At 40.7% G+C, this 23431-nt stretch overlaps 1 protein-coding gene across 1 annotated transcript in view; it reads left to right on the top strand.

The window, feature by feature from the left end:
• cabcoco1 (ciliary associated calcium binding coiled-coil 1) overlaps positions 1–23431 on the top strand; it is a 111291-nt gene that overhangs the window by 45470 nt on the left and 42390 nt on the right. The window contains exon 5 of the mRNA XM_063071162.1: positions 16589–16661. Within this exon, the coding sequence (XP_062927232.1) occupies positions 16589–16661 (73 nt within the window). The remainder of the gene's footprint in view (positions 1–16588; positions 16662–23431) is intronic.

The raw sequence follows: 23431 nt of genomic DNA, 5'->3' as shown, positions 1-23431 counted from the left end.
CAGGTTGGTGCTGGATTCCAACAGAGGTCATTTGTAGAATGCCTATGAGATGGTTTTTAAGAGTAGTTTGTGGTTGAGTCTACTAGGGGAAAGGCTTCTGGCTACTTACCCTCACCCTTGAGAATGCCATGAACCTGATCCAAGGCATTCCCGATCCTGGCACCAGGGAGGCAACATACCATCCGGATGCCTCTCTGTCCCCCTGACTAAGGAATCTCCTATCAACCCTGAAGTCCTTTTCACCTCTCTGCTCTTCTGAGCCACAGCACCAGACTCAGTGCCAGAGACCCGGTCACTGTGGTTCCCCACTGGTAGGCCGTTCCCCTCAACATTATCCAAAGTTGTATAATTATTAATTGAGGGAACGGCCACAGGTGTTCTCTGCACTTTTCCTCCTGACAGTCACCTAGTTTCCTGTCACCCCCAATCTAGGGGTGAATACCTCCCTGCGGCTCGTGTCTATCACCTCCTCATTCTCCTGTATGTATCGAAAGTCATTGACCTACAGCTCCAGTTCATTAAAATGTTATCTCAGGAGCTGCAACTCGGTGCACCTGGTGCAGATGTGTTTGTCTGGGAGAGTGAAGGTCTCCCAGACTTCCCACCTCCCAATCAGAGTACAAAACACTGCCCTGGAGCCATTCTGACTACACTACTATGCCATTACAGATGAAGAATGAACAAATAGCAAGAGAAAGAGAGAAACTTACCAGATAGTTTACCTCGCCCAGCAGTGGCACAGTCACAAAAATAGCCGCTCCATTGGCACTTGAGTTATTTTTATTGGCCCTTTCTAATGAATCCCTCTTGTTGATTAGTTGCTCCTCAACTCAGAAAAACTGCCGCAAAACTATGCCTTGAAAATTTTAATAATTGCCCTGATTAAAAAGTAGCTTTTAATAAGACTCACCTATGTTTATCTTCTAGCCCCCATGTGATTAAGGCTAATTTTCGATTTCTTTTTCAAATTATTTGTGTGGTAACTTTCTCTACTTCTTAAGGATATTCTGTTCTTGTGAGCAAAGGCATTCTGTAGTCTTACTGCATTTAAGCAATATTCTATTTTCCTCTTAACTAAAGTGGATAAACTTTTCCCACTTCATACTCCCTTCTGCTAAATTTCTGCCCACTTATTTATCCCTTTTCTTTATCTATTAAGAAGATGGTTCCATGTTCTTCAAATCTGGATTGACATTGAGTACAGCAATTTTGAACATATTTCTGGGTGTATGCCTCAGTTTGACACCCACCTTAATATTTTTGGTTAGCCATGAGTGGATCATGCTTTTCATTAAATGTGATAGGGCAAGACATACAGAAGAAATCCAGGCAATTTATGTTCCAGGACTGATACTACAGTATGCTAAAGCTGAGTGGATTTTAATCACACGATTTTCAATGTCAGTGAGAGCTTCCGGAGTTCTCAAGAAAACAGAGAGGAGTCTCCTAATTTCTTTGACCCTCTGCTTAGTTACCCAAGGGGCTCAGATTATTCTCAGATTTCCTTTTTGCCTTTTCCACGAGATTACATGACTGAATAGCAAGATAGGGATGACTGATGTCATATTATTCAGTTGCACTATGAAGTGTGGAAGTGGCTTGATAGCAAAACCAGTCTTTGTTATTTTAGTTTCCTTACCATGTTCCCTTTATCTTATTTCCTAACAGAAACACACAGTCTCATTGACCAGCCCAAGGGAACTAATCTTGCATACCAAATTCTGTTATTTTGTTATGTAGGCAGGATTCTGGCACTCGATTAAAAAAAAACCCACAATGGGTTGAAATCATACGTGGGAAAAATAATTAGTGAAAGTGATTTTCTTAACTTATTTCTCAAGAAGATATAAGATTCATGCAAACTATGTAAACACTGTCATTGAATTAATTAATCTGTGAGTGACATAGTGAAAAATAGATTAGAATGTGGAAATCAATTGTCTGCAGAGAAGTAAAAGTCTTACACATATGGGTTTTGTTGATAACTTTGGCACCTATGATGCCTGTTGTGTGCATAATTTCTGTATTTTGTAAGATGTTGAGAAGGATTTTTTAATACAATAAATATTGCTGAAGAGAGTGGTAGAAAATATTTTACTCATTACTTTCAGTAGGAAATTGCATTATACACTTGAAAAGAAAGATCTATTTCAGCTCTGGTGAAACAATAAGGGTGTGGGCCTATAAGGATTTCTTTTTATATAAGTCTTAAAATGCCATAGACTTTATGTTTTCTCCAGTCCTGTAATTTTACTATAATTCAACATGTGTGTTTAGGTGTCAACTTTCTACCTTTTCAACGTCCTGTTTGTGTATTCTGCCATACCTCCAGCTTTCTGGAAGTCTTAATGCTGGATACAGTTTTACAAGTAAGTCCATACATTTAGCTGTTCCTCATCTTTTGTGTTGACTGTGAGGTTTCATTTTATCAAGTCAAATATATCTCCATCCAAGCGCATCAACATTGATCTCTAAGTAACATTTAATGAGAGGAAATCTGGCCAGATGCCCCTTTTCCAATACATGATGATTGATAAAAAGTTGAATTTGACCATGGTTTTTAACTAGTTTAAAGAACAAGCCTATTGATACTTTCTGAGATATTTTTAATCTGTTTTCACTTTTGAGTAATATTCATACATCTGTTAAAATACTTTGCCAAAGTAGCTTATGTGTATTTTTGCAACACACATCAAAGTTGCTGGTGAACGCAGCAGGCCAGGCAGCATCTCTAGGAAGAGGTACAGTCGACGTTTCAGGCCGAGACCCTTCATCAGGACTAACTGAAGGAAGAGCTAGTAAGAGATTTGAAAGTGGGAGGGGGAGGGAGAGATCCAAAATGATAGGAGAAGACAGGAGGGGGAGGGATGGAGCCAAGAGCTGGACAGGTGATTGGCAAAAAGGATATGAGAGCATCATGGGATAGAGGCCCAGGGAGAAGGAAAAGGGGGAGGGGGGGAAACCCCAGAGGATGGGCAAGGGGTATAGTCAGAGGGACAGAGGGAGAAAAAGGAGAGAGAGAGAAAGAATGTGTGTATATAAATAAATAACAGATACGGTATGAGGGGAAGGTGGGGCATTAGCGGAAGTTTGAGAAGTCAATGTTCATGCTATCAGGTTGGAGGCTGCCCAGATGGAATATAAGGTGTTGTTCCTCCAACCTGAGTGTGGCTTCATCTTTACAGTAGAGGGGACCATGGATAGACATATCAGAATGGGAATGGGATGTGGAATTAAAATGCGTGGCCACTGGGAGATCCTGCTTTCTCGGGCAGACAGAGCGTAGGTGTTCAGCGAAATGATCTCCCAGTCTGCGTCGGGTCTCACCAATATATAGAAGGCCACATCGGGAGCACCGGACGCAGTATATCACCCCAGCCAACTCACAGGTGAAGCATCGCCTCAGCTGGAAGGACTGTCTGGGGCCCTGAATGGTAGTGAGGGGGGAAGTGTAAGGGCATGTGTAGCACTTGTTCCGCTTACAAGGATAAGTGCCAGGAGGGAGATCAGTGGGGAGGGATGGGGGGGAACGAATGGACAAGGGAGTCGTGTAGGGAGCGATTCCTGCGGAAAGCCAGGGGGGGAGAGAAAGATGTGCTTAGTGGTGGGATCCCGTTGGAGGTGGCGGAAGTTACGGAGAATAATATGTTGGACCCGGAGGCTGGTGGGGTGGTAGGTGAGGACCAGGGGTACCCTATTCCTAGTGGGGTGACCAGTCCTTCCAGGTGAGGCGACACTTTTAGAAGGGCATCGTAGTTTAGAGCAGGATCTTGATCAGTTAAACTATAAGACTGTAAGACATAGGAGCAGAATTAGGCTATTTGGACCATCGAGTCTACTCTGCCATTCAATCATAGGGACTTATTTTCCTTCTCAACCCCATTCTTCTGCTTTCTCCCTTAACCTCTGACACTCTTACTAATCCCTCCAAGTAGACCACAATCTTGCCATGGTTTGGAGGCTTGTGTGCCTCAATGATCTGGAGAGTTAATGCTGGCTGGAGTCAGGGCTTTATGCTTTGGCTCTTGGTAGGGTCACCCATGCCACACAGGTCAAAGGGTAGAGGCCAGACAGAGTGATCCACTGATCTTCCGGGTTCAGGGGTTCACCTTAGGGCTAACAACCCTGATTGGTCAAACAAAACTGTTACAGAAACAGCAATGAAGAATCCTTCTACATCTGTGTGCAATGGTATTCCTGTGTTTCCACCCAGGACTTGCACTGGATCATTCAGCTCATTACAATGAAGGCTGGAAGCACTATTTCTATGGGATTTAGATAAATAGTACTTTCTTTGGAAATAAAAAACATTTCACTTATTGACATTGATTTAGTTATTTGCTCATCATTTTTACTTATTGATCTCTTCAAAAGTACTTCAGTCACTTGCACCTTTATGGTATCATCTATATTTAGTTGGAAATTCTACTTCCAATTAAATCTTTTAGAAACAGAGGAAAATGCGTCAAAAATAACATGACATTTTTTAATCAAGCATATGAAGGTCTACAATTAACTAGTAAAAGATTTATGACAAGTATCAAACACTGAAGTGTCAGGTATTCTCTTCTTACTCCCCGTCCTCTACCAAAACATCAGCTTTGTCTTTTTTAATGAAAACACATGCAAGACGTTCATTCAAAATATCAGCCATACCTTTTGCTTACACAGAAGGATTTGCTTTAATTTTTGCTTGCTGTGTGTAGATAAGATATTTTTGTATTCCCTTTTATATTATCACTAAGCCTTTTTCTTGCTGTTTATTCTTTCCCAATTTAACATTTCACTCTTTATAATTTGACTGCCTTTCTTCAGTGTTCTCTACCAATCTATCTGTCATAAATCTTCCTTCCTTCTATTAATTTGTTTTCGTCAAGATGGCACAGTAACATTGCAGTTAGTACAATTATTTTACATCACAAGTGATCACCATTCCGGTCCGATACCTGCCACTATCCGTAAGAAGCTTGTATATTCTTCTGTGACTACTGGGTTTTCTCTGGGTGCTCTGGTTTCCTCCCACATTATAAAGGTGGACAGGTTAGGATTAGTAAGTTGTGGACATGCTACATTGGAAGGAAGGGTGTGGAGGTTTTAGGGAGGGTACAGAAGAGGTTTGGTAGAATGTTGCCTGAATTGAAGTGTATTAGCTACAAGGATGGATTGGACAAATTTGGACTGCTTTCACTGGAGCATCAAACCCTGAGGGACAATCTGCTAGAAGTATAGTTCTGTACTAAAATCTTAGGCATATATACAGTATATATGTAGCTAGGGTGCCATAGACTTTTGCACAGAACGGTAGTAATTTTATGTATTGCACTGTACTGCTGCAGCCTAAAAAACTAATTTCATGACGTATGTGAGTGCTGATAAATATGAGTCTCTATTGTGGACTGAGAGTAAAAGAGGGAGAGGGGAATCATGGTTGGGAAAAGGAGAAGGGAGAGGGGAGGGAGTGGGAAACATCTGAGAGATATTCTCTAGTCATCAATAAACCAATCGTTTGGAATCAAATGACCTTTCCTGGTGTCTCAGGGCTGGGCGTGGCTGCACCCGTGTTACCTTGGCACTCCTCTGCCACCTGTCCCACACACCTCTCACAGCACTCGACCCTCACCATTCCCAACATCCCTTGCTCCCGTGAGATTTAGAAACTCACTCTCCACTCCACATTGACAAATACAGTACTGTGCAAAAGTCTTAGACTCCCTAGCTTGAGATATATGCCTAAGATGACATGGTAATTATTTTACATCACAAGTGATCACTGTTCAGGTCCGATGCCTGCCCAGTGCTGTATATAAAATTATGAAAAGCAAAGATGGTCATGGTCTTTTTCCCAAAGTAGAAATATCAAATATTAGTGGGCATGAACTTAAGTGAGAAGGGGAACATTTTAAGAGATGTGCAAGGCAGACATTTTAGTCCAGAGTGGTAGGTACCAAGAGCATGCTGCCAGTGGAAGTGGTAGAAGCAGATACAGTACTAACGTTTAAGAGGTCTTCAGATTGGCACATGGGCAGGCAGGGAGTAGAGCAATTTAGTGCACAAGCAGACAAACGTGATTACATTGTCATCATGGTGAGCCATACTTGTTGGGCTAAAGGATTTGTTCACTGTTAATTCATATTTGTATTATTACTCACATCAGCATTCTAAAGCTTTGCTTTTTGTCTTCCCATCTAATTTGTGTTTCTGTATGAACCTATTGGCTTAGTTTACATTTTGTCTTTGCTTTATGCAGCATTTGATTTCTGGAGTTTAGTAAAATCTTGCAATTATTAGGTACATCTTCCAAGTAGAAAGAGCTTGAACTGATGCTCTGCCATATCCAATTATCCTGGTCTGTTGTGTTTTTTCTTCCTTACATGGTGAATATTTTCAAGTGAAAATTATACTCATTACTAACACAATTTATTTAGAATTTTAAACACCTGAAATAATTGTATTGCAATTTACTGTCAGTGTAGGTAATTGGCAGACTATGTTAACAGAAACCAATTCAAGTCAGTGCAATACCAACACCAGTACTAATTGATAAAAAGAAATATAACGTAGAAGGTTTTGTGTTTAAATTGAATATAGACTATCTTCAGGGAGATCTGTTAATTTTTTTACCATTTTAATTACTTGCACATTTTTTGCTCTTATGAAATACTCTAAGTTCTTTATTGCTATTAGAATTACCTTTTCCCCATGTTTCTGATAATTGTTTTTCTCTTCTGCTGTGACTACAGAATGAGATTGTTGTTTAATCCACAGTGTTTTCTTTTTAACTCCATTTAAAATTTCTCTTCCCTGAAAAGCCCAGCATTTCTATTCACCGTACATATTTGTAGAATCTCATACTATCTGTTTTGTATTTTCTGTTAGTTTACTGCATATTCTACTATTTATCTCTGTCAATATTATAGTCATCATTTGATGGATCTTTAGACTTGCCATTTTTCTTACTAGTTTTAAGCCTTTAATATTTTTAGCTAGCCAAGAAAATTATGTATCCCCCAATTGTATTTTGTAGACATGGTGATATGAGTGGAGTATTATAAAATAGTTTTCTATTTGCTGTTGGTTATCATACTTTTTAATATATTTTCCAGCTGCAGTATCTTCACCAATTCATTCCTAATACCAATGCAATTCGTTTTATTTAAGCTTATGTCTAGTTTTTGTCTTAAATACATCTCATTCAAAAGCAGTTTAAAACTAAATCACGTTATGATCAATCCCCAAAGGATTCCTTTCTGCCTGTTCCCAATTTATGCTATTGTATTACGCATTAAATTATAAAATAATGTTTGGACATACTTGTGGTACACATGGCATTCTACATTATATCTGACAGTTCTAATATTTTCATGTATACTAATTATGCTGCATAGTTGGCCTTGTAAAGGGAAAACACCTTTGAAAGTAAGTCAAAATAATTAAAACAACAGATCTGAAATAAAAACAGAAAATGCTGGAAATACTCAGCAGGTCGGGCCTCATTTCAGTGTTCTGATGAGGGGTCTTCAATCGGAATCATTCACACTGATTTCCCCCCCACAACACACACACACACACACACACACACACACACACACACACACACATGCACACACAGTGTCCTCAGCTGCTGAGTATTTACAGCATTTTCTGTTTTTATTTCCCCTCTGAAGGCAGCAAGGTTGCAGTTATAATACAGCCAGTATCTCTCCTTTTCTGCTCTAAGTAAGCACAGTTCTAATTCTGTAATGTACTCATTTCACAGTCAATAACATGACCTAATGTCAATTATGATTCCTTTCAAAATACTTCAAACTGAAATGCTGATTAAAAATAAACATAGAAATTACAGCATAAAAATTCTGTATTGAAGGTGGGAAGGGGAATGAAATGATGCACAACCAGGAGCTAGAAATGGCATTGGACACAGAGCACAGCTTCTCGAACAAACTGGTTGTCTAGTCTGTACTTGATCTCATTGATGTAGAGGAGGCCAAATTGGAACACCATATACAGTAGATGAAATTGGAGGAGATGGACCTATCACCCACCCGCCTCTGTCATCCAGTTCCACTGCTCCATCACCTTTCACCTGGCTCCTGCCCATCATCCCTCACCCTTTCTTGTCCATTTATCGCCAACTAGCCCCAGTCTCACCTCTCCCCCTCTCCTCTTTATACTGATTATGTTCCCTCTCCACTCTCAGTCTTGATACAGGGTCTTGACTTGAAGCGTCAATAATGATGACCCCGCTCCCACAAAAAAAATTCTCCCTCTCTCCCCCCTTCCCCTCCCCCCCTCTCTCCCCCTCCCCTCTCTCCCCCTCCCCTCTCTCCCCTTCCCCCTCCCCCTTTCCCCCTCTCCCCCTCTCCCCTCTCCCCCTCTCCCCTCTCCCCTCTCCCCCCTCCCCTCTCCCCCTCTCTCTCTCCCATGAATTTTACTAAATTTAAATGAAAGCCTATCTTGGAAAAAACTGTTTACATGTAACATGTTTACCCATCAGTAATCAGATACTATTATCTCTAAAAGACATTGGCTCCTAAAAGAACCCACTTAAAAAAGACCAGCCAACACCAAATGAACAGAGAGAGAAAAAATGCAGTGCAAACAATGAGGGCAAGCATCAACACAAAGTCACGAAGCCCGGCGCAGGCCCACAGCCTCAGTTCATCACACAGCTAGGGTTGCCAACTTTCTCACTCCCAAATAAGGGACAAAAGGTGGCGTGCTGCGGCGGTGTGGGTATGGTGCAGGCCCGGGATGAAGTGACTGAGGGGGCTGGCAGTTAGTAGATGGTAACAGGGACCTTTTTCAAAAGAGAGAAAAAAAAACGACCCTGAATAGGTAAACAAATCCATTATATGAACCATGTATACATATCTTCAGTGTTATATATGAAATGTAACACCAAATTATAACAGAGCATAATCTGACTACCAGTCAGACATGAAATAACACCAAATAACCCTATCTGTATGTGCCTATAGAGTAGACATAGAATCACTGCCAAAGAGGAAAAGAGGGGGAACTCACCAAGTCTACTTTTTCCATGGATATTTCTTGCTGCTCTTGACTGATTCAAACAGTCCTTTGTCCTTTTGCACAGCCAGAGAGAAGTCCTTACATGATCAGTCACAGTTCACAGATATTTGAAGTTAATTTTTGATCAGCTCTTTGCTGCATCTGTTTCTTGAGTCTGACCATTTTATGGTCATCAGAGAGAAGATCCTCTCTACAAAGGCATTTGAGCCTGGCACACTGAGGACAAATGAGACAATCCTGAACATGTTGATCAAGTTGGCTTTCCCTTTGTTTTGGAAAACTGCCACCCACTTCTCACTGGTGGATTTTGTGGTATCCTGTCTGGCTTTCTGTATTTCCTCCCAGCTAGCACAAAACTCTTCATAGAGTTGGTCCATTTGGACTGTCTCTGTCATTTTGAGGGCAGCCACCAGCTGCTCCAGGTCAGTGAAAGAGAGCTTCTCATAGAGGCTGATCGGTTTCAGATTCATCATTACATTTTCTGGTGAGAAATCAAAGCACTTGTCAATGTATGTAATGACAGAGTCATAGAACTTCACAAAGTCCTGTTGCTGCTTGGACCTTTGTGCTGGCACTTGTTTGTCCATCAGCTGCTTGGTCTGGTATCCAAAAAAGCTGTCCTGTCTCTGCTGAAGCATCTTCATTTTGAACTTTTGGACTTCCTCTTAAACATCTGTGATGCAGAGCTTTGTTTCCTCCAGCTTTTTTACGAGTTGGTCAGAAACACACCCCACGTTGTGGAAAAAGCACAGATAAATTTCAGTAGCTCCAGTTTTTTCTTCATCCTCAAAAATCCTCTTCAGTGCCACAGGACAGGTCTCAAGGGACCTGAAGTATGATGTAAGAACTGGCCAGCTTTGCAGGAGACATTCGACAGCTGGATGAAGAGAGAGCCATCATGTGCAAACATGATGCAGAATTTCACGCCACTCAATGTCAACAAAGGCAAAAAATGAACGCGGTTCCTCTCTTTGGGAAGCAGATATTGAGAAGTGACTGTAGACCTTGAACAATTGTCTCAATATCCACTGACAGCTGATCACAGGCGTGCTTGCAGGCGTTATGAGCTATGTGAGCTGGGCAATTAGCTTTCAGAATGCGGTTGTTGGCACTGCTCAATAACTGGTAAACTAAATGATGTTTTCCAAAGTGTACATTGGCATTATCTGCTGCATAGGCTGTGACGTGTCTAATATCCAGTTCATACTTTTCCAGACAGCTCATCAGAGTTTGATGTATGTCATTTGCAGTTTCATCACTGTCTTCATAAAAGTCAAGTAACTTACACTGCACTCCATCAGACACAGAGAAATAACTCACGCACACTGGAAACATTTCTCTATCTCCCTTGTTTAAGGCATCAGTGGCAACTGAGAAATACGCGGGCTCCGCAGGCTCACCTTCTTCGGTCAGGGACAGATCATCCACAATATCCCGCACAGTCTTTGGTCCTAAAACATTCATTGTAATCACCTCAGCTTTCGTTCTTCTCAAGTGCATCTTCTTCACAACATTTGAGTCATTAAACAAAGCATTGTTGAGCTTAGCAAGACAGTCGGTGCTGTTGAGGCTTCACTTGCCGCGATTTTGTCATTTTCCGCAGTAGATTTCACGACGAAGGCACCAGTATTGCTTGTACCTTTAGCTGGTGTGGCATTCTTGTGCACTTCTGTGGAAGCATGCTGAGTTAGGTCATTCTCACCTCCATGGCCAACTGAGAATTCCCAATGGCATAAAGTACAGAAGGCCTTTGTCGACGTCCAGTCACCGCGGACAGGCTTAACCCATGTCTTATTTGCTTCCCATTGCCTGTTATAACTGCAGTGTTTTCTTTTTTGCAGGTTTATCCATATTTGCACATGCCAAACTGACCGAACAACAGCAGATGTTAATGAAACTTTTTGTTTTGGCAGGAATTGGCAAAATATAGCACACAGCTGATGCGCATAAGGGGGCCTGTGATTGGATGACAGGTGAATCACTCGTGCGTGGCGTCAACAGCACATGCAACACACACGCACGCTGTTGTATCAGATCTAGGATCTGTCTGTAAGCGTGCCCTCTGGTGATTACAGTGTAGTAGCAGTCAAATACGGGACAAGGGCGGTCCTGTATGGGACAAACCAATGTAGCCCAATATACGGGATGTCCCGGCTAATACAGGACAGTTGGCAACCCTACACACAGCAGAGCTCGCAGACACAAAGCTCGGTGCAGGCCCACAGCCCCAGCCTCAGCCTCAGTTCATCACACAGCGGAGCTCGCAGACACAAAGCCCAGTGCAGGCCCACAGCCCTAGCCTCGATGTAACGGAGCAAACATTGTGGAGCAGCAAACAGAATTGGCCTGACCATCGCCTCTTGTCCTGACGCCCTGCCTTTTCAATCCATCTGGCTGCAAACACTGGGCTGTTTCCCACACTAGGACTTGGGCCCTGTCACATCGATATGCTCTGGGCCTGGACCAAGCTGCCACATTTCTGCCCGTACCCAACCTTTCCAAATTGGCCTGGTGCTTAGATCGATCAGACCTCACTCTCAGTTTAGGTGGATAGGCTCCAAAACTCCTTCGCTCCAACTTTTTTTCCATCTCGACCTTGTCTCATCCTCACTCCAACCACTTCTTCTTAAACATGCCTCGACCTCGCTCCAACTTTGAATTGTATGCACACACCTCGACCACCAAGTCAGCCTTGCCTTCTCTCACCTCTTCATTATTTGCGGTGATCATTTACTACAATTTTCCACGGAAAAATTGTTATTAATAAAGTATTAATTTGTATTTCTTGCTTAATGAGCCGCCAGTAAGTTGTCGGCTGTCTTCAGTAGCAACACCTTGAGGGTCTACCTCATTATATCTTTTTCAGATATGTATATTTTACTGTGTATTTGCCCATTGATCAATGCCTGAAAATTCACTTATTGCAAGACAATGCTGGCCCTTCCCAGGTTATAAATGCCCAACTTGCGGATATCCTACAGTATATACGAGCATGCTCCCCTGAATTTTACTAAATTCAAATGAAGGCCAGTCTTGGAAAAAACTTTACATGTAACATCAATCATCAGATACTATTATCTCTAAAAGACATTGGCTGCCAAGAGGCCATTTCACACATTTGCTTTGAAATTGACAAGCAGTTGCTCTGTTGATAGTTGTGTAATCATACTCTGTTAAACATTGTAACATGCACTGATACTTCAAAGACATCAAAACCAGCCAGTTAATGTCGGATAACCTGATTCTGTACCATGATAATTAAGCAAGGGAAGACAATAAATAAACGTTGTTAGTTGACTCTTATCAACATCTGAAGCCTCCATCGGTCAGAGTTGACCATGGATATTGCATCCTAACTGTCTAGATGCGCAAGTCTGGGCAGTACGATATAGAGAGCAAGCTGTTGCCCGTGTAAAAAGCTCCCCCTCTGATGAACCCGAAGGAACAGCAGAGACCAGTACAGTTTAGTACCAGCAGTGTTGCAGGAGATGCCAGTCAGCACTGAACCTATACTCACTCATTACAATATTTATTGATTTTATGTATTTTCTGATTTATGGATAAAATTTACTTAACATTTATAAAAACAGAACCTGATCATGACTCAGGGACAGGATAAAAACCTCACATTTATCCAAATTGAGATGCATCTGCCATTTATTTTCCTTACCCAACTTGTTTAAATCACATTGGAGCCTTTTTGTAATTTCTTCACAGCCCACATTCTCTCACAACTTTGCGTTGTCAGTAAACATATGGATGTTATATTTAGTTTCCTTATCCAAATCATTGTTACACATTGCAAATAGCTGGGTCCCAAGCACTGATAGCTGTGGGGTGGGGTGGGGTGGGGGGGGGGGGGAGAGGGAAAAAGAGGTGTTTTTTCCATGCCACTATATAAACCCCAATCCCATGACGTTTAATGTTCTACACTAGCCTCTTATTAAAGTGGGATATGAGTGCAAAATGTCATTGATATGAAGAAGAAATAGTGATAGAGAGTGAACAGATCTCTTGGGAATGTCTCATTAATGGCATAACAATTACTAGATTAGAGTCCAGAAAAAAATGATTTAAGGGGAAATGAGATAACTACATGTGCAAATTTGTGGGTTAGCCACATATAAAAAGCAGATCTAGCAACTATGTCTTCACTTTGGAAATGATCATTTGAGAGTGAACAGTAGATTATTTAATTGCAGAGAGTCAGTAATCACATGGACAACATTGTTGATCCTTTCTCTGTTTAGATTTAGTGAACAGTAGAAAATGGTGCAAAGTTCAAAGGAAATTTATTATCAGAGTGTATATATATGTCATCATATATAACCATAAGATTCATTTTCTTGCAGGCAATCATAGTAAATCCAACAAACACAATAGAATCAATAAAAGACCACAGACAAATAAGCAGTGTCCAAAAAAAACAACAAACTATGCAAATACAAAAAGAAAGAGAAAGCAAAAGAAAAAACACTAATAAATAATGAAGTAATAACTATCAAGAACATGAAATAAACAGTCCTTTAAAATGGATCCATAGGTTGTGTGAATATTCAGTGATGAATGAGTGAAGTTATCCTCTCTGGTTCAAGAGCCTGATAGTAGTAACTGTCCCTGAATCTGGTAGTGCAAGCCCTGAGCCTTCTGGACCACCTTCCTGATGGCAGCAGCTAGAAGAAAGCACTGCCTAGGTGATGAATGCTGCTTTTCTGCGGCGGCGCTCCATGTAGATGTGCTCAGTGCTGGGGAGAGCTTTACCCGTGATGGACTAGTCTGTATCCATTACTTTTTGTAGGCTTTTCTGTACAAGGGCATTGGTATTTCCATACCAGGCCATGATGCTAATATTCTGTATTTTCACTTAGATTGCTTTTCCAAATCCTTCACAGTTGAAGGCCTTATTTATTTTGTTTTTATGTAAAACTTGTTTTAAAAATACCTTACTTCAATCAGAATATATTCCTTTCGTATGCCTGTGATATCTGATCATTTTCCCTCAAATATGGAGTTTATCTAATTTGCTTTAACTCATCCTGACCTGGACTGCCTGTTTGAGACCCAAATAGTGATTGATAGAAATAATCTGGTTTCTGCTAGTTCCCAAGTTAATTTCTTGCTGTTTGTAACTTATAAACTAATTTATTTGAGGGGAGGAATAGCTGGAGCAATTTTTTTTTAGAATATTTAACATGTTCTTACCTCAATGCTGTCAATAATTCTTACTTTTCCAGCAAAATTCAAAGATCCAGATGTGTCTAAAAGAAGCAGCACACGTAAATGTTGGAGGAACTCTTAGTAGGTCAGGCAGCATCTATGGAGGGAAATAAACAGTCTATCCCTTCCTTTACAATCCTGATGAAAGGACCTGGCTTGAAACTTCAGAGGTTCAATGGTTCCATTTAATAAAGAGAATGTATACAATACACAACCTGAAATGCGTAATCTCTGCAGACATGCTCAAAACAGAAGAAAAAACCTCAAAGGAACGAATGACAGAAAAAACATAAGAACCCCAAAGCCTCCTGCTCCCTCCCATGCACAAGCAGCAGCAAGCAGCGACCCTCTCCCCACCCCCCATTTATTCCAGCAGATAGTGTCAGCCTCCATGCAAGCACCAGCAAAGCCCCAAAGACAGACCATGGTCTATCAAAAACTACTGGTCATCCCAACAGTTTGACATCCCACAGGTTCTCTCTCTTACAAACAAGGGAGAGAAAGATATCACCCCTTCCACAGGGAGAGGCAGACAAACAGCTTACTGCATTCATAGCTCTGCTTTTATTTTGAGTTTCCCCCGGGTCGAGAATCGGCTGCACATTCTCATTCACCATAGAGAGAGAGAGAGAGAGAGAGAGAGAGAGAGCGCGATCACCCGAGTGCAGAGGCCTCTGACAACCACACCTGTCCCGGCTCCCTGCAACACTTCAGTTCATGACACCGGCGAGAAATCAGGTCCACAGGTCCGGGTAAGGCTGCACCCTGAAGGTGCCATTTTCCAAGCCACTTCTGGAGATACAAAAATGCAGCAGGTCAGTGAGCTCCAAGAATGGGAACGCTGCAGTTTGAGTGCAGCTGTAGATCATGGACTCCGACAAAACCCCAGCCACCTTGAAAAGGAAGAAAAGAAGCATTAGAAGAAGAAGAATTAAAACTGTTTCACTGATGGGTTTGGAAAAATGGCCTTCTGGCACCACCTTTCGCTGTTTATTTCCCTCCATAGATGCTGCCTGACTTGCTAAGTTCCTCCTGCAGTTCTTGTGTGTGTTGCTCAAGCTTTCCAGCATCTGCAGAATTTCTTTTGTGTCTGTGTTTGAAAGAATGAAAGTTCCCCAATCTAGATTCCCATTGAATCTAATTAATTGAATTGAATGAATTGACTTTATTACTTACATCCTTCGCATACATGAGGAGCAAAAATTCTGTCTAAATGTGCAATTTATATTAATTTGTAATAAATAGTATATAGAACAGTCAATATAACATAGAAATACAATTGTATCAGCATGAATTAATCAGTCTGATGGCGTTGTAGAAGACGTTGTTCTGGAGCCTGTTGATCCTGGCTTTTATGCTGCAGTACCTATTCAATACCTATTATCAATATCCCCATAATTATATTAAATTACAACTCTTTTTAACCCTTAGTGCTCCTATTTGTAGTGTTTGCATAATTTGGGCTTGAGACAAGATGGTATTTATGTATTTATTTTATTTTATAAGTTTTTTTTTACTGGCATTCTCCTTTTGCTCTCTTCTTTCCTGAAAGTCCTTGTGCTTTGTTCAATTTTATTCTTGTCACTTTTCATTTAATTTCATTGTAAGAGAATTGGAATTATGTCCACTGAAGAAAGAAGTCCATAAACAAAGAGTATAGATATTACCAAGTAAAGGTGTGTGGTGGATATTGTGTAATTTCCATGAAAAAATGAACCTTTCAGACTTCCTGTTAATAGGAAACTGAATTCCAAATGAAGTGTGATTCACGGTACATCAAAAATAACCACCAGGGTAGAATGATAGTTCCCTATGCAAATGTTGATCCTCCATTCAAGATCCTAAATAACCAAGTATGAAATGTGATTAAGCTGTAGAGCACATCATAATAAACTCCATCCTGTCCTGGTGTGTTAGGATTCTCAGATCATGAATCTATGAGCAATGATCAGGAAAGAGGATGATAAACAACTGTAATCAATTCTTAGGCCTTAGCTATGCCTCTAACTGTATTTAGCAGAGTCGATTTGACCTGTAACTACAGTATTTCTAGTCTCAAAGTTCAGTTATGCATTACCTTAAAATTCAGGTTTGCATATTCTGGTTAACAAGCAAGATCAATCACTTCAGGGCATGTCATTGATTAATGAAGTCTTGCTTTTGTGTCATATTTCTGAAAACCATACCGTTTTATTACTTGTCTTTGACAGACAGGTTTTGGCAGTTGGGCTATATTTCATGTACATTTAATATCATTTCATTTCTAAATATTGCATAATGTATGATTTTATTTTAGAAAGCCTTAGGCTATTTCACATTAACTGTGTTTATTTCTTAGTGTATTTCAGCATTATGGATTATATGAGTTCCTTTTCCATCATACTCCTGACCTAGGGGTTCTGGACACTAAGGTCAGTAATGCATAACTTTAAAAAACTCTATATCAATTTTGGGATATTGAGATTAATGTAGGTCTCGTACTGTGAGCCTAAATGAGATAAACTCTTTCTCATAGACTGGAAATCTAAACAAATTGTCTAGCATTATAAGGCTTAGTTGTTCAGTGAATATCTCTATTCAGCCTTGAGGGAGTTTAATTTAACATAAATATGTCATAAAAAATTGCTCAGAAACCTTAAGAAAAATACAATAATTGTGGATTCAAAATGGACTTTAACTGACATAGTTCGGTAAATTTTATTTATAAATTATGAAGAACTGTGTGGTAAAGAAAATCCATTTATTTTGCAGCAGCTTTATACAAATAGAAATAGACTTAATGCCTTAAAATGATTTTGTTCAACTGACAGAATTCTGTGTTTTAGAGAAACAAAATCACAGTTAATATGTAAAACTTCAATAATCCACTACCTCACTATCGGCTAATCCTAATATTTCAGCGTCCAGCTCACCAGCTAACGTTTGATGCACTCTCATTCAACTCACCTGAGCCCCAGTTCCCACATTCCCCTTCAACTTGCAGAAGCTCTAGTTTCTATGCTTCCATTTAAACCGTTAGGGCCCTGGTTCCTGCACTCCCTCTGAACTTACTGAGTTTATTGAAAATTTTACTATAATACTGTGTAATATCTAAAAGACAAGAATTAAAAGTGAGGAATGACAAATAGATTGCGGCTAGGAAGGGAAGTTTGGGGTGGGGATGGTGCAGTAATCATGTAAGTGTATAGCATGGAAATATGCTCTTTGGCTGACCATCCGGCCTATTTACACTAATCCCACTCACACGCATTAATTTTATATCCCTCTTTGCTCTGCTCATTCAAGTACCTATCCTGATGCTTCTTAAATGCTTTTCTTGCCTCATTGCTTTCTCTGACAGCTCATTCTAGAAACATACATCAAAGTTGCTGGTGAATGCAGCAGGCCAAGCAGCATCTATAGGAAGAGGTGCAGTCTAGATACTAGCTACTTTTATTGTGAACATTTTATAAATTTACTCCTCAGGTACCCTTTAAGTTATCTTCCTCTAACCTTAAATCTATGCTGTCTAGTTTTAGACACCCCTGTCATAGGAAACAGCTTTTCCTAAATTTATATACCTCAGGTTAACTCACAAGCTACTTAGCTTCAAGATAATCCCTTATCCAATCTATCCTCATAACTCCGGGCAACATTATTGTGAGTCTTTTCTGAGCCTTCTCTAGCTTAATCACAGTTTTCATTGAGTGTGGCAACCAGAACTGTACTCAAAACTCTCAAGTGAGCCCTGAATGATGTTCTCACAACAGCAACACAATGTACTAATTCTTATACTCAGTGCCTCAGTCATTGAAAGTAAGCATGTCTTATGCTTTATTCACTACCTTGTCTACCTGTGTTGCCATTTTCAGGGAACTACATATGTTCTTGTATCCCAGGGTCTCTCTGTGCAACAACACTTGCCAGAGCCATGCCATGCACTGCCCTGGTTAAACTTCCTAGGATGAATCACTCTGCACTTGCCTGAGTTAAATTGTGTCTGCCATTCTCTTGCCCATTTTCTCAATTTATCTATACCCTTTTGTAATCTTTGACAACCTTATTCACTGTCCACTATATCACCATGGAATCTTCAAACTTACTAATTATGCTACGTACACTCCCATTCAAATCATTCATGCATGTAGCAAGTAACAGGAGACACTACAAGGAAATGCAGCACCATCAGTCATAGGCCTCCAAATTAGAAAACAACCCTACCAGTCTCTGTCTCCTTCTACTCAGCCAACTTCGTATGCAGCTGGCTAGTTCACCCTGGACCCCGTGTATTCCAACCTTCCCAGTCCAGCCTACCAGATGAAAATTTTCAGAAGCCTTGCAAAAGACCATGTAAACAATGTCTTCATCAGTCTTTGTCACCTCTTCAAAAAACTGAATCAAATTCATAAGATGTGATTTTCCACATACATTTTTTCTCAGATTTTATCTTCCATCAGTAAAGTCTGGCCTGTTGGTATGACTCATAGCCCTGCTATTTGCTAAACACTAACCTTTGTTATATATTTTAATCACTCTCTAATTGACCCCATTGACCCCGATATTCCCTTTGTCTTATCCCATCTTCATCTTTTATCCTGTTAATCTGAAAACTTAAAACTAACTCTGTATTCCCTCTTTTCTAGTTCTGACAGGGATCTTTTTCAATCCAAAATTTTGTGTTTCCAGCATCTTCTGTTTTTATTTCAGATTTCCAACATGTGCATTTTTATTTTGATTTTAGAAACATAGAAAACCTTCATAGGCCCTTCAGTCCACAATGCTGTGCCAAACATGTATTTACTTTAGAAATTACCTAGGGTTACCCATAGCCATCTATTTTTCTAAGCTCCATGTACCTATCCAGGAGTCTCTTAAAAGACCCTATCGTATCCGCCTCCACCACCATTGCTGGCAGCCAATTCCACGCACTCACCACTCTCTGTATAAAAAACTTACCCGTGACATCTCTTCTGTACCTACTTCCAAGCACCTTAAAACTGTGCCCTTTTGTGTTAGCCATTTCATCCCTGGGAAAAACCCTCTGACTATCCACATGATGAATGTCTCTCATCATCTTATACACCTCTATAAGGTCACCTCTCATCCTCCGCTGCTCCAAGGAGAAAAGGTCGAGTTCACTCAATCTATTCTCATAAGGCATGCTCCCCAATCCAGGCAACATCCTTGTAAATCTCCTCTGCACCCTTTCTATAGTTTCCACATCCTTTCTGTAGTGAGGTGACCAGAACTGAGTGCAGTACTCCAAGTGGGGTCTGACCAGGGCCCTTTATAGCTGCAACATTACCTCTCATCTCCTAAACTCAATCCCACGATTGATGAAGGCCAATGCACCGTATGCCTTCTTAACCAAAAAGTCAACTGCGCAACAGCTTTGAGTGTCCTATGGACTCATACCCCAATATCCCTCTGATCCTCCACACTGCCAAGAGTCTTACCATTAATACTATATTCTGCCATCATATTTGACCTACCAAAATGAACCACCTCACATTTATCTGAGTTGAACTCTATCTGCCACTTCTCAGCCCAATTTTGCATCCTGTTAATGTCCCGCTGTAACCTCTGACGGCCCTCCACACTATCCACAACACCCCCAACCTTTGTGTCAACAGCAAATTTACTAACCCATCCCTCCACTTCCTCATCCAGGTCATTTATAAAAATCATGAAGAGAAGGGGTCCCAGACGTCCATGCTTAATATGACCCATCTACAACCACTCTTTGCCTTCTGTGGACAAGCCAATTCTGGATCCACAAAGCAAGGTCCCCTTGGATCCCATGCCTCCTTACTTTCTCAATAAGCCTTGCATGGGGTACCTTATCAAATGCCTTGCTGAAAATCCATATACACTACATCTACTGCCCTTCCTTCAACAATATGTTTAGTCACATCCTCAAAAAATTCAATCAGTCTCGTAAGGCATGACCTGCCTTTGACAAAGACATGTTGACTATTCCTAATCATATTATGCCTCTACAAATGTTCATAAATCCTGCCTCTCAGGATCTTTTCAATCAACTTACCAACCACTGAAGTAAGACTCACTGGTCTATAATTTCCTGGGTTATCTCTACTCCCTTTCTTGAATAACGGAACAGCATCTGCAACTCTCCAATCCTCCGGAACCTCTCCCTTCCCCATTGATGATGCAAAGATTGTTGCCAGAGGCTCAGCAATCTCCTCCCTCGCCTCCCACAGTAGCCTGGGATACATCACAACTGGTCCCAGAGACTTATCCAACTTGATGCTTTCCGAAAGTTCCAGCACGTCCTCTTTCTTAATGTCTATATGCTCAAGTTTTTCAATCCGCTGTAAGTCATCCCAACAATCACCAAGGTCCTTTTCCATAGTGAATACTGAAGCAAATTATCTGTTAGGTATCTCTGCTATCTCCTCTGGTTCCATCCACACTTTTCCCCTATCACACTTGATTGGTCCTATTCTCATGTCTTTTCCTCCTGCTCTTCACGTACTTGTAGAATGCCTTGGAGTTTTCGTTAATCCTGCTCACCAAGCCCTTCTCATGGCCCCTTCTGGCTCTCCTAATTTCATTCTTAAACTCCTTCCTGCTAGCTTTATAATCTTCTAGCTCTCTGTCATTACCTAGTTTTTGAACCTTTCGTAAGCTCTTCTTTTCCTCTTGACTAGATTTACAACAGTCTTTGTACACCACTGTTCCTGTACCCTACCATTCTTTCCCTGTCTTATTGGAATGTACCAATGCAGAATGCCATGCGAATAATCCCTGAACATTTGCTATATTTCTGCCATACATTTCCCTGAGAACATACGTGCCCAATTTATGCTTCCAAGTTCCTGCCTGATAGCGTCATATTTCCCCTTACTCCGATATCCAATTAAACGCTTTCCTAACTTGTCTGTGCCTATTCCTCTCCAATGCTATGGTAAAAGAGATAGAATTGTGATCACTATCTCCAAAATGCTCTCCCACTGAGAGACCTGACACCTGATCAGGTTCATTTCCCAATATTAGATCAAGTACAGCCCCTCCTCTTGTAGGCTTATCTACATACTGTTTCAGGAAACCTTCCTGAACACACCTAACAAATTTCACCCCACCCAAACCCCTTGCTCTAAGGAGATGCCAATCAATATTTGGGAAATTAATATCTCCCACCATAACAACCCTGTTATTATTACACCTTTCCAGAATCTGTCTCCGTATCTGCTCCTCAGTGTCCCTGTTACTACTGGGTGGTCTATAAAAAACACCCAGTAGAGTTATTGACCCCTTCCTGTTTCTAACTTCCACCCACAGAGACGCAGTAGGCAATCCCTCCATAACGTCCTTCTTTTCTGCAGCTGTGACACTATCTGTGATCACCAGTGCCATGCCCCACCTCTTTTTCCTCCCTCCCTGTCCTTTCTGAAACATCTAAAGCCTGGCACTCGAAGTAACTATTGCTGCCCCTGAGCCATTCAAGTCTCTGTAATGGCCACAACATCATAGCTCCAAGTACTGATTCACGCTCTAAGCTCATCTGCTTTGTTCATGATGCTTCTTGCATTAAATAGACACATCGCAAACCATTGGTCTGAGCGTATCCCTTCTCTGTCACCTGCCTATCCTCCTTCTCGCACTGTCTCCAAGCTTTCTCTATATGTGAGCCAACCGCCCCTTCCTCCGTCACTTCAGTTCAGTTCCCATCCCCCAGCGATTCTAGTTTAAACTCTCCCCAATAGACTTAGCAAACCTCCCTGCCAGGATATTGGTCCCCCTGGGATTCAAGTGCAACCCCTCCTTTTTGTTTAGGTCACATCTGCCCCAAAAGAGGTCCCAATGATCCAGAACTCTGAATCCTTGCCCCCTGCTCCAATCCCTCAGCCACACATTTATCCTCCACCTCACTCTATTCCTATACTCACTGTCGTGTGGCACAAGCAGTAATCCCGAGATTACTACCTTTGAGGTCCTGCTTCTCAACTTCCTTTCTAACTCCCTGTAGTCTTTTTTCAGGACCTCCTCCCATGTCATTGGTACCAATATATACCACGGACTCTGGCTGTTCACCATCCCACTTCAGGATATCATGGACGCAATCAGAAACACCCCGGACCCTGGCATCTGGGAAGCAAACAACCATCCATCTTTCTTTCTTGCGTCCACAGAATCACCTGTCTGACCCCCTAACAATAGATTCCCCTGTTACTGCTAATTTTCAACTGTATAATGGTAAAAAAGTAGTATTATATGATTAAGTTATTGTATCAGATTGTCTTAAGAAACAAGAATTGTAAAGAAACCTCTTTCACCTAAAGTATAGTGTAAATATGCAATTTGCTGCTGTTGGATTTGGGTAACACAACTAATGAGGATGCATTTAAAATGAAGCTAGAAAGCCTAAGTGGTAAAATAAGATTAAAACGCTATTGTGACAGAGTTAAATGAAGATGGGCAGGGGCATCTAGCGGTCAGCATTGTTAGCATGATACGGTTTTATTTTATGGAATTCTTTTTAGAAACATTTATAATAGTAGGAAAGTTAACCATTTCTCCTAATCCTATTTTTGCAATATATATTCAGACTTATTTCAGTAACAGTGATGCAACTCACAAAATCTGTGTGTTTGGTGGGAAGCTTCCTGTTGTTTTTAAACTTAACTTCTCTTCAAGAAAAATATTTTGAGAAACCATTTTTCTATGTTATTTTGATTGAAATACATCTTAATTATCGTCTACAGGCATCCACGTTGGTTTAGTTTTCAGATAACAATTTTCCTTTGATGATAGTGAGGCGCTAGCACATGGTGCGTGAAATCAGCCTTTCTGAAGTTCAAGGAAATAGTCTGATAATTTAAAGAAGGGCATTAAACTCTGGATGAAGTCCAGACTCTTTCCTGTTTTTGTTTCAATCTAAGTTTATGAACGCATAAGCCATTTACATCCTGGTTTAAATTGATTAACTTAACAGATATTCCATTTGTCCCTTGTAATATTTCCCTGAAAATTTTACTTGCTGCAAATTTTGTGAGTTTCCATGTACATGTGATGAATACATGGATCTGAATCTGATAAAATAGTCAATATGTTATTTAAAACTTTTGACAAAAGTTCATTTATTAACTCTGAAAGCAATTTGACAATTAAAAATAAATACACTGTTAACTGGATTATTGTCCAATTAAAATTGTGAAATGTTAGTTGTCAGCTGGATATT

This window comes from Mobula hypostoma, chromosome 19 (genome assembly GCF_963921235.1).
Source record: "Mobula hypostoma chromosome 19, sMobHyp1.1, whole genome shotgun sequence".
NCBI lineage: Eukaryota > Metazoa > Chordata > Chondrichthyes > Myliobatiformes > Myliobatidae > Mobula > Mobula hypostoma.
This window is presented reverse-complemented; position numbering and strand designations above follow the sequence as displayed.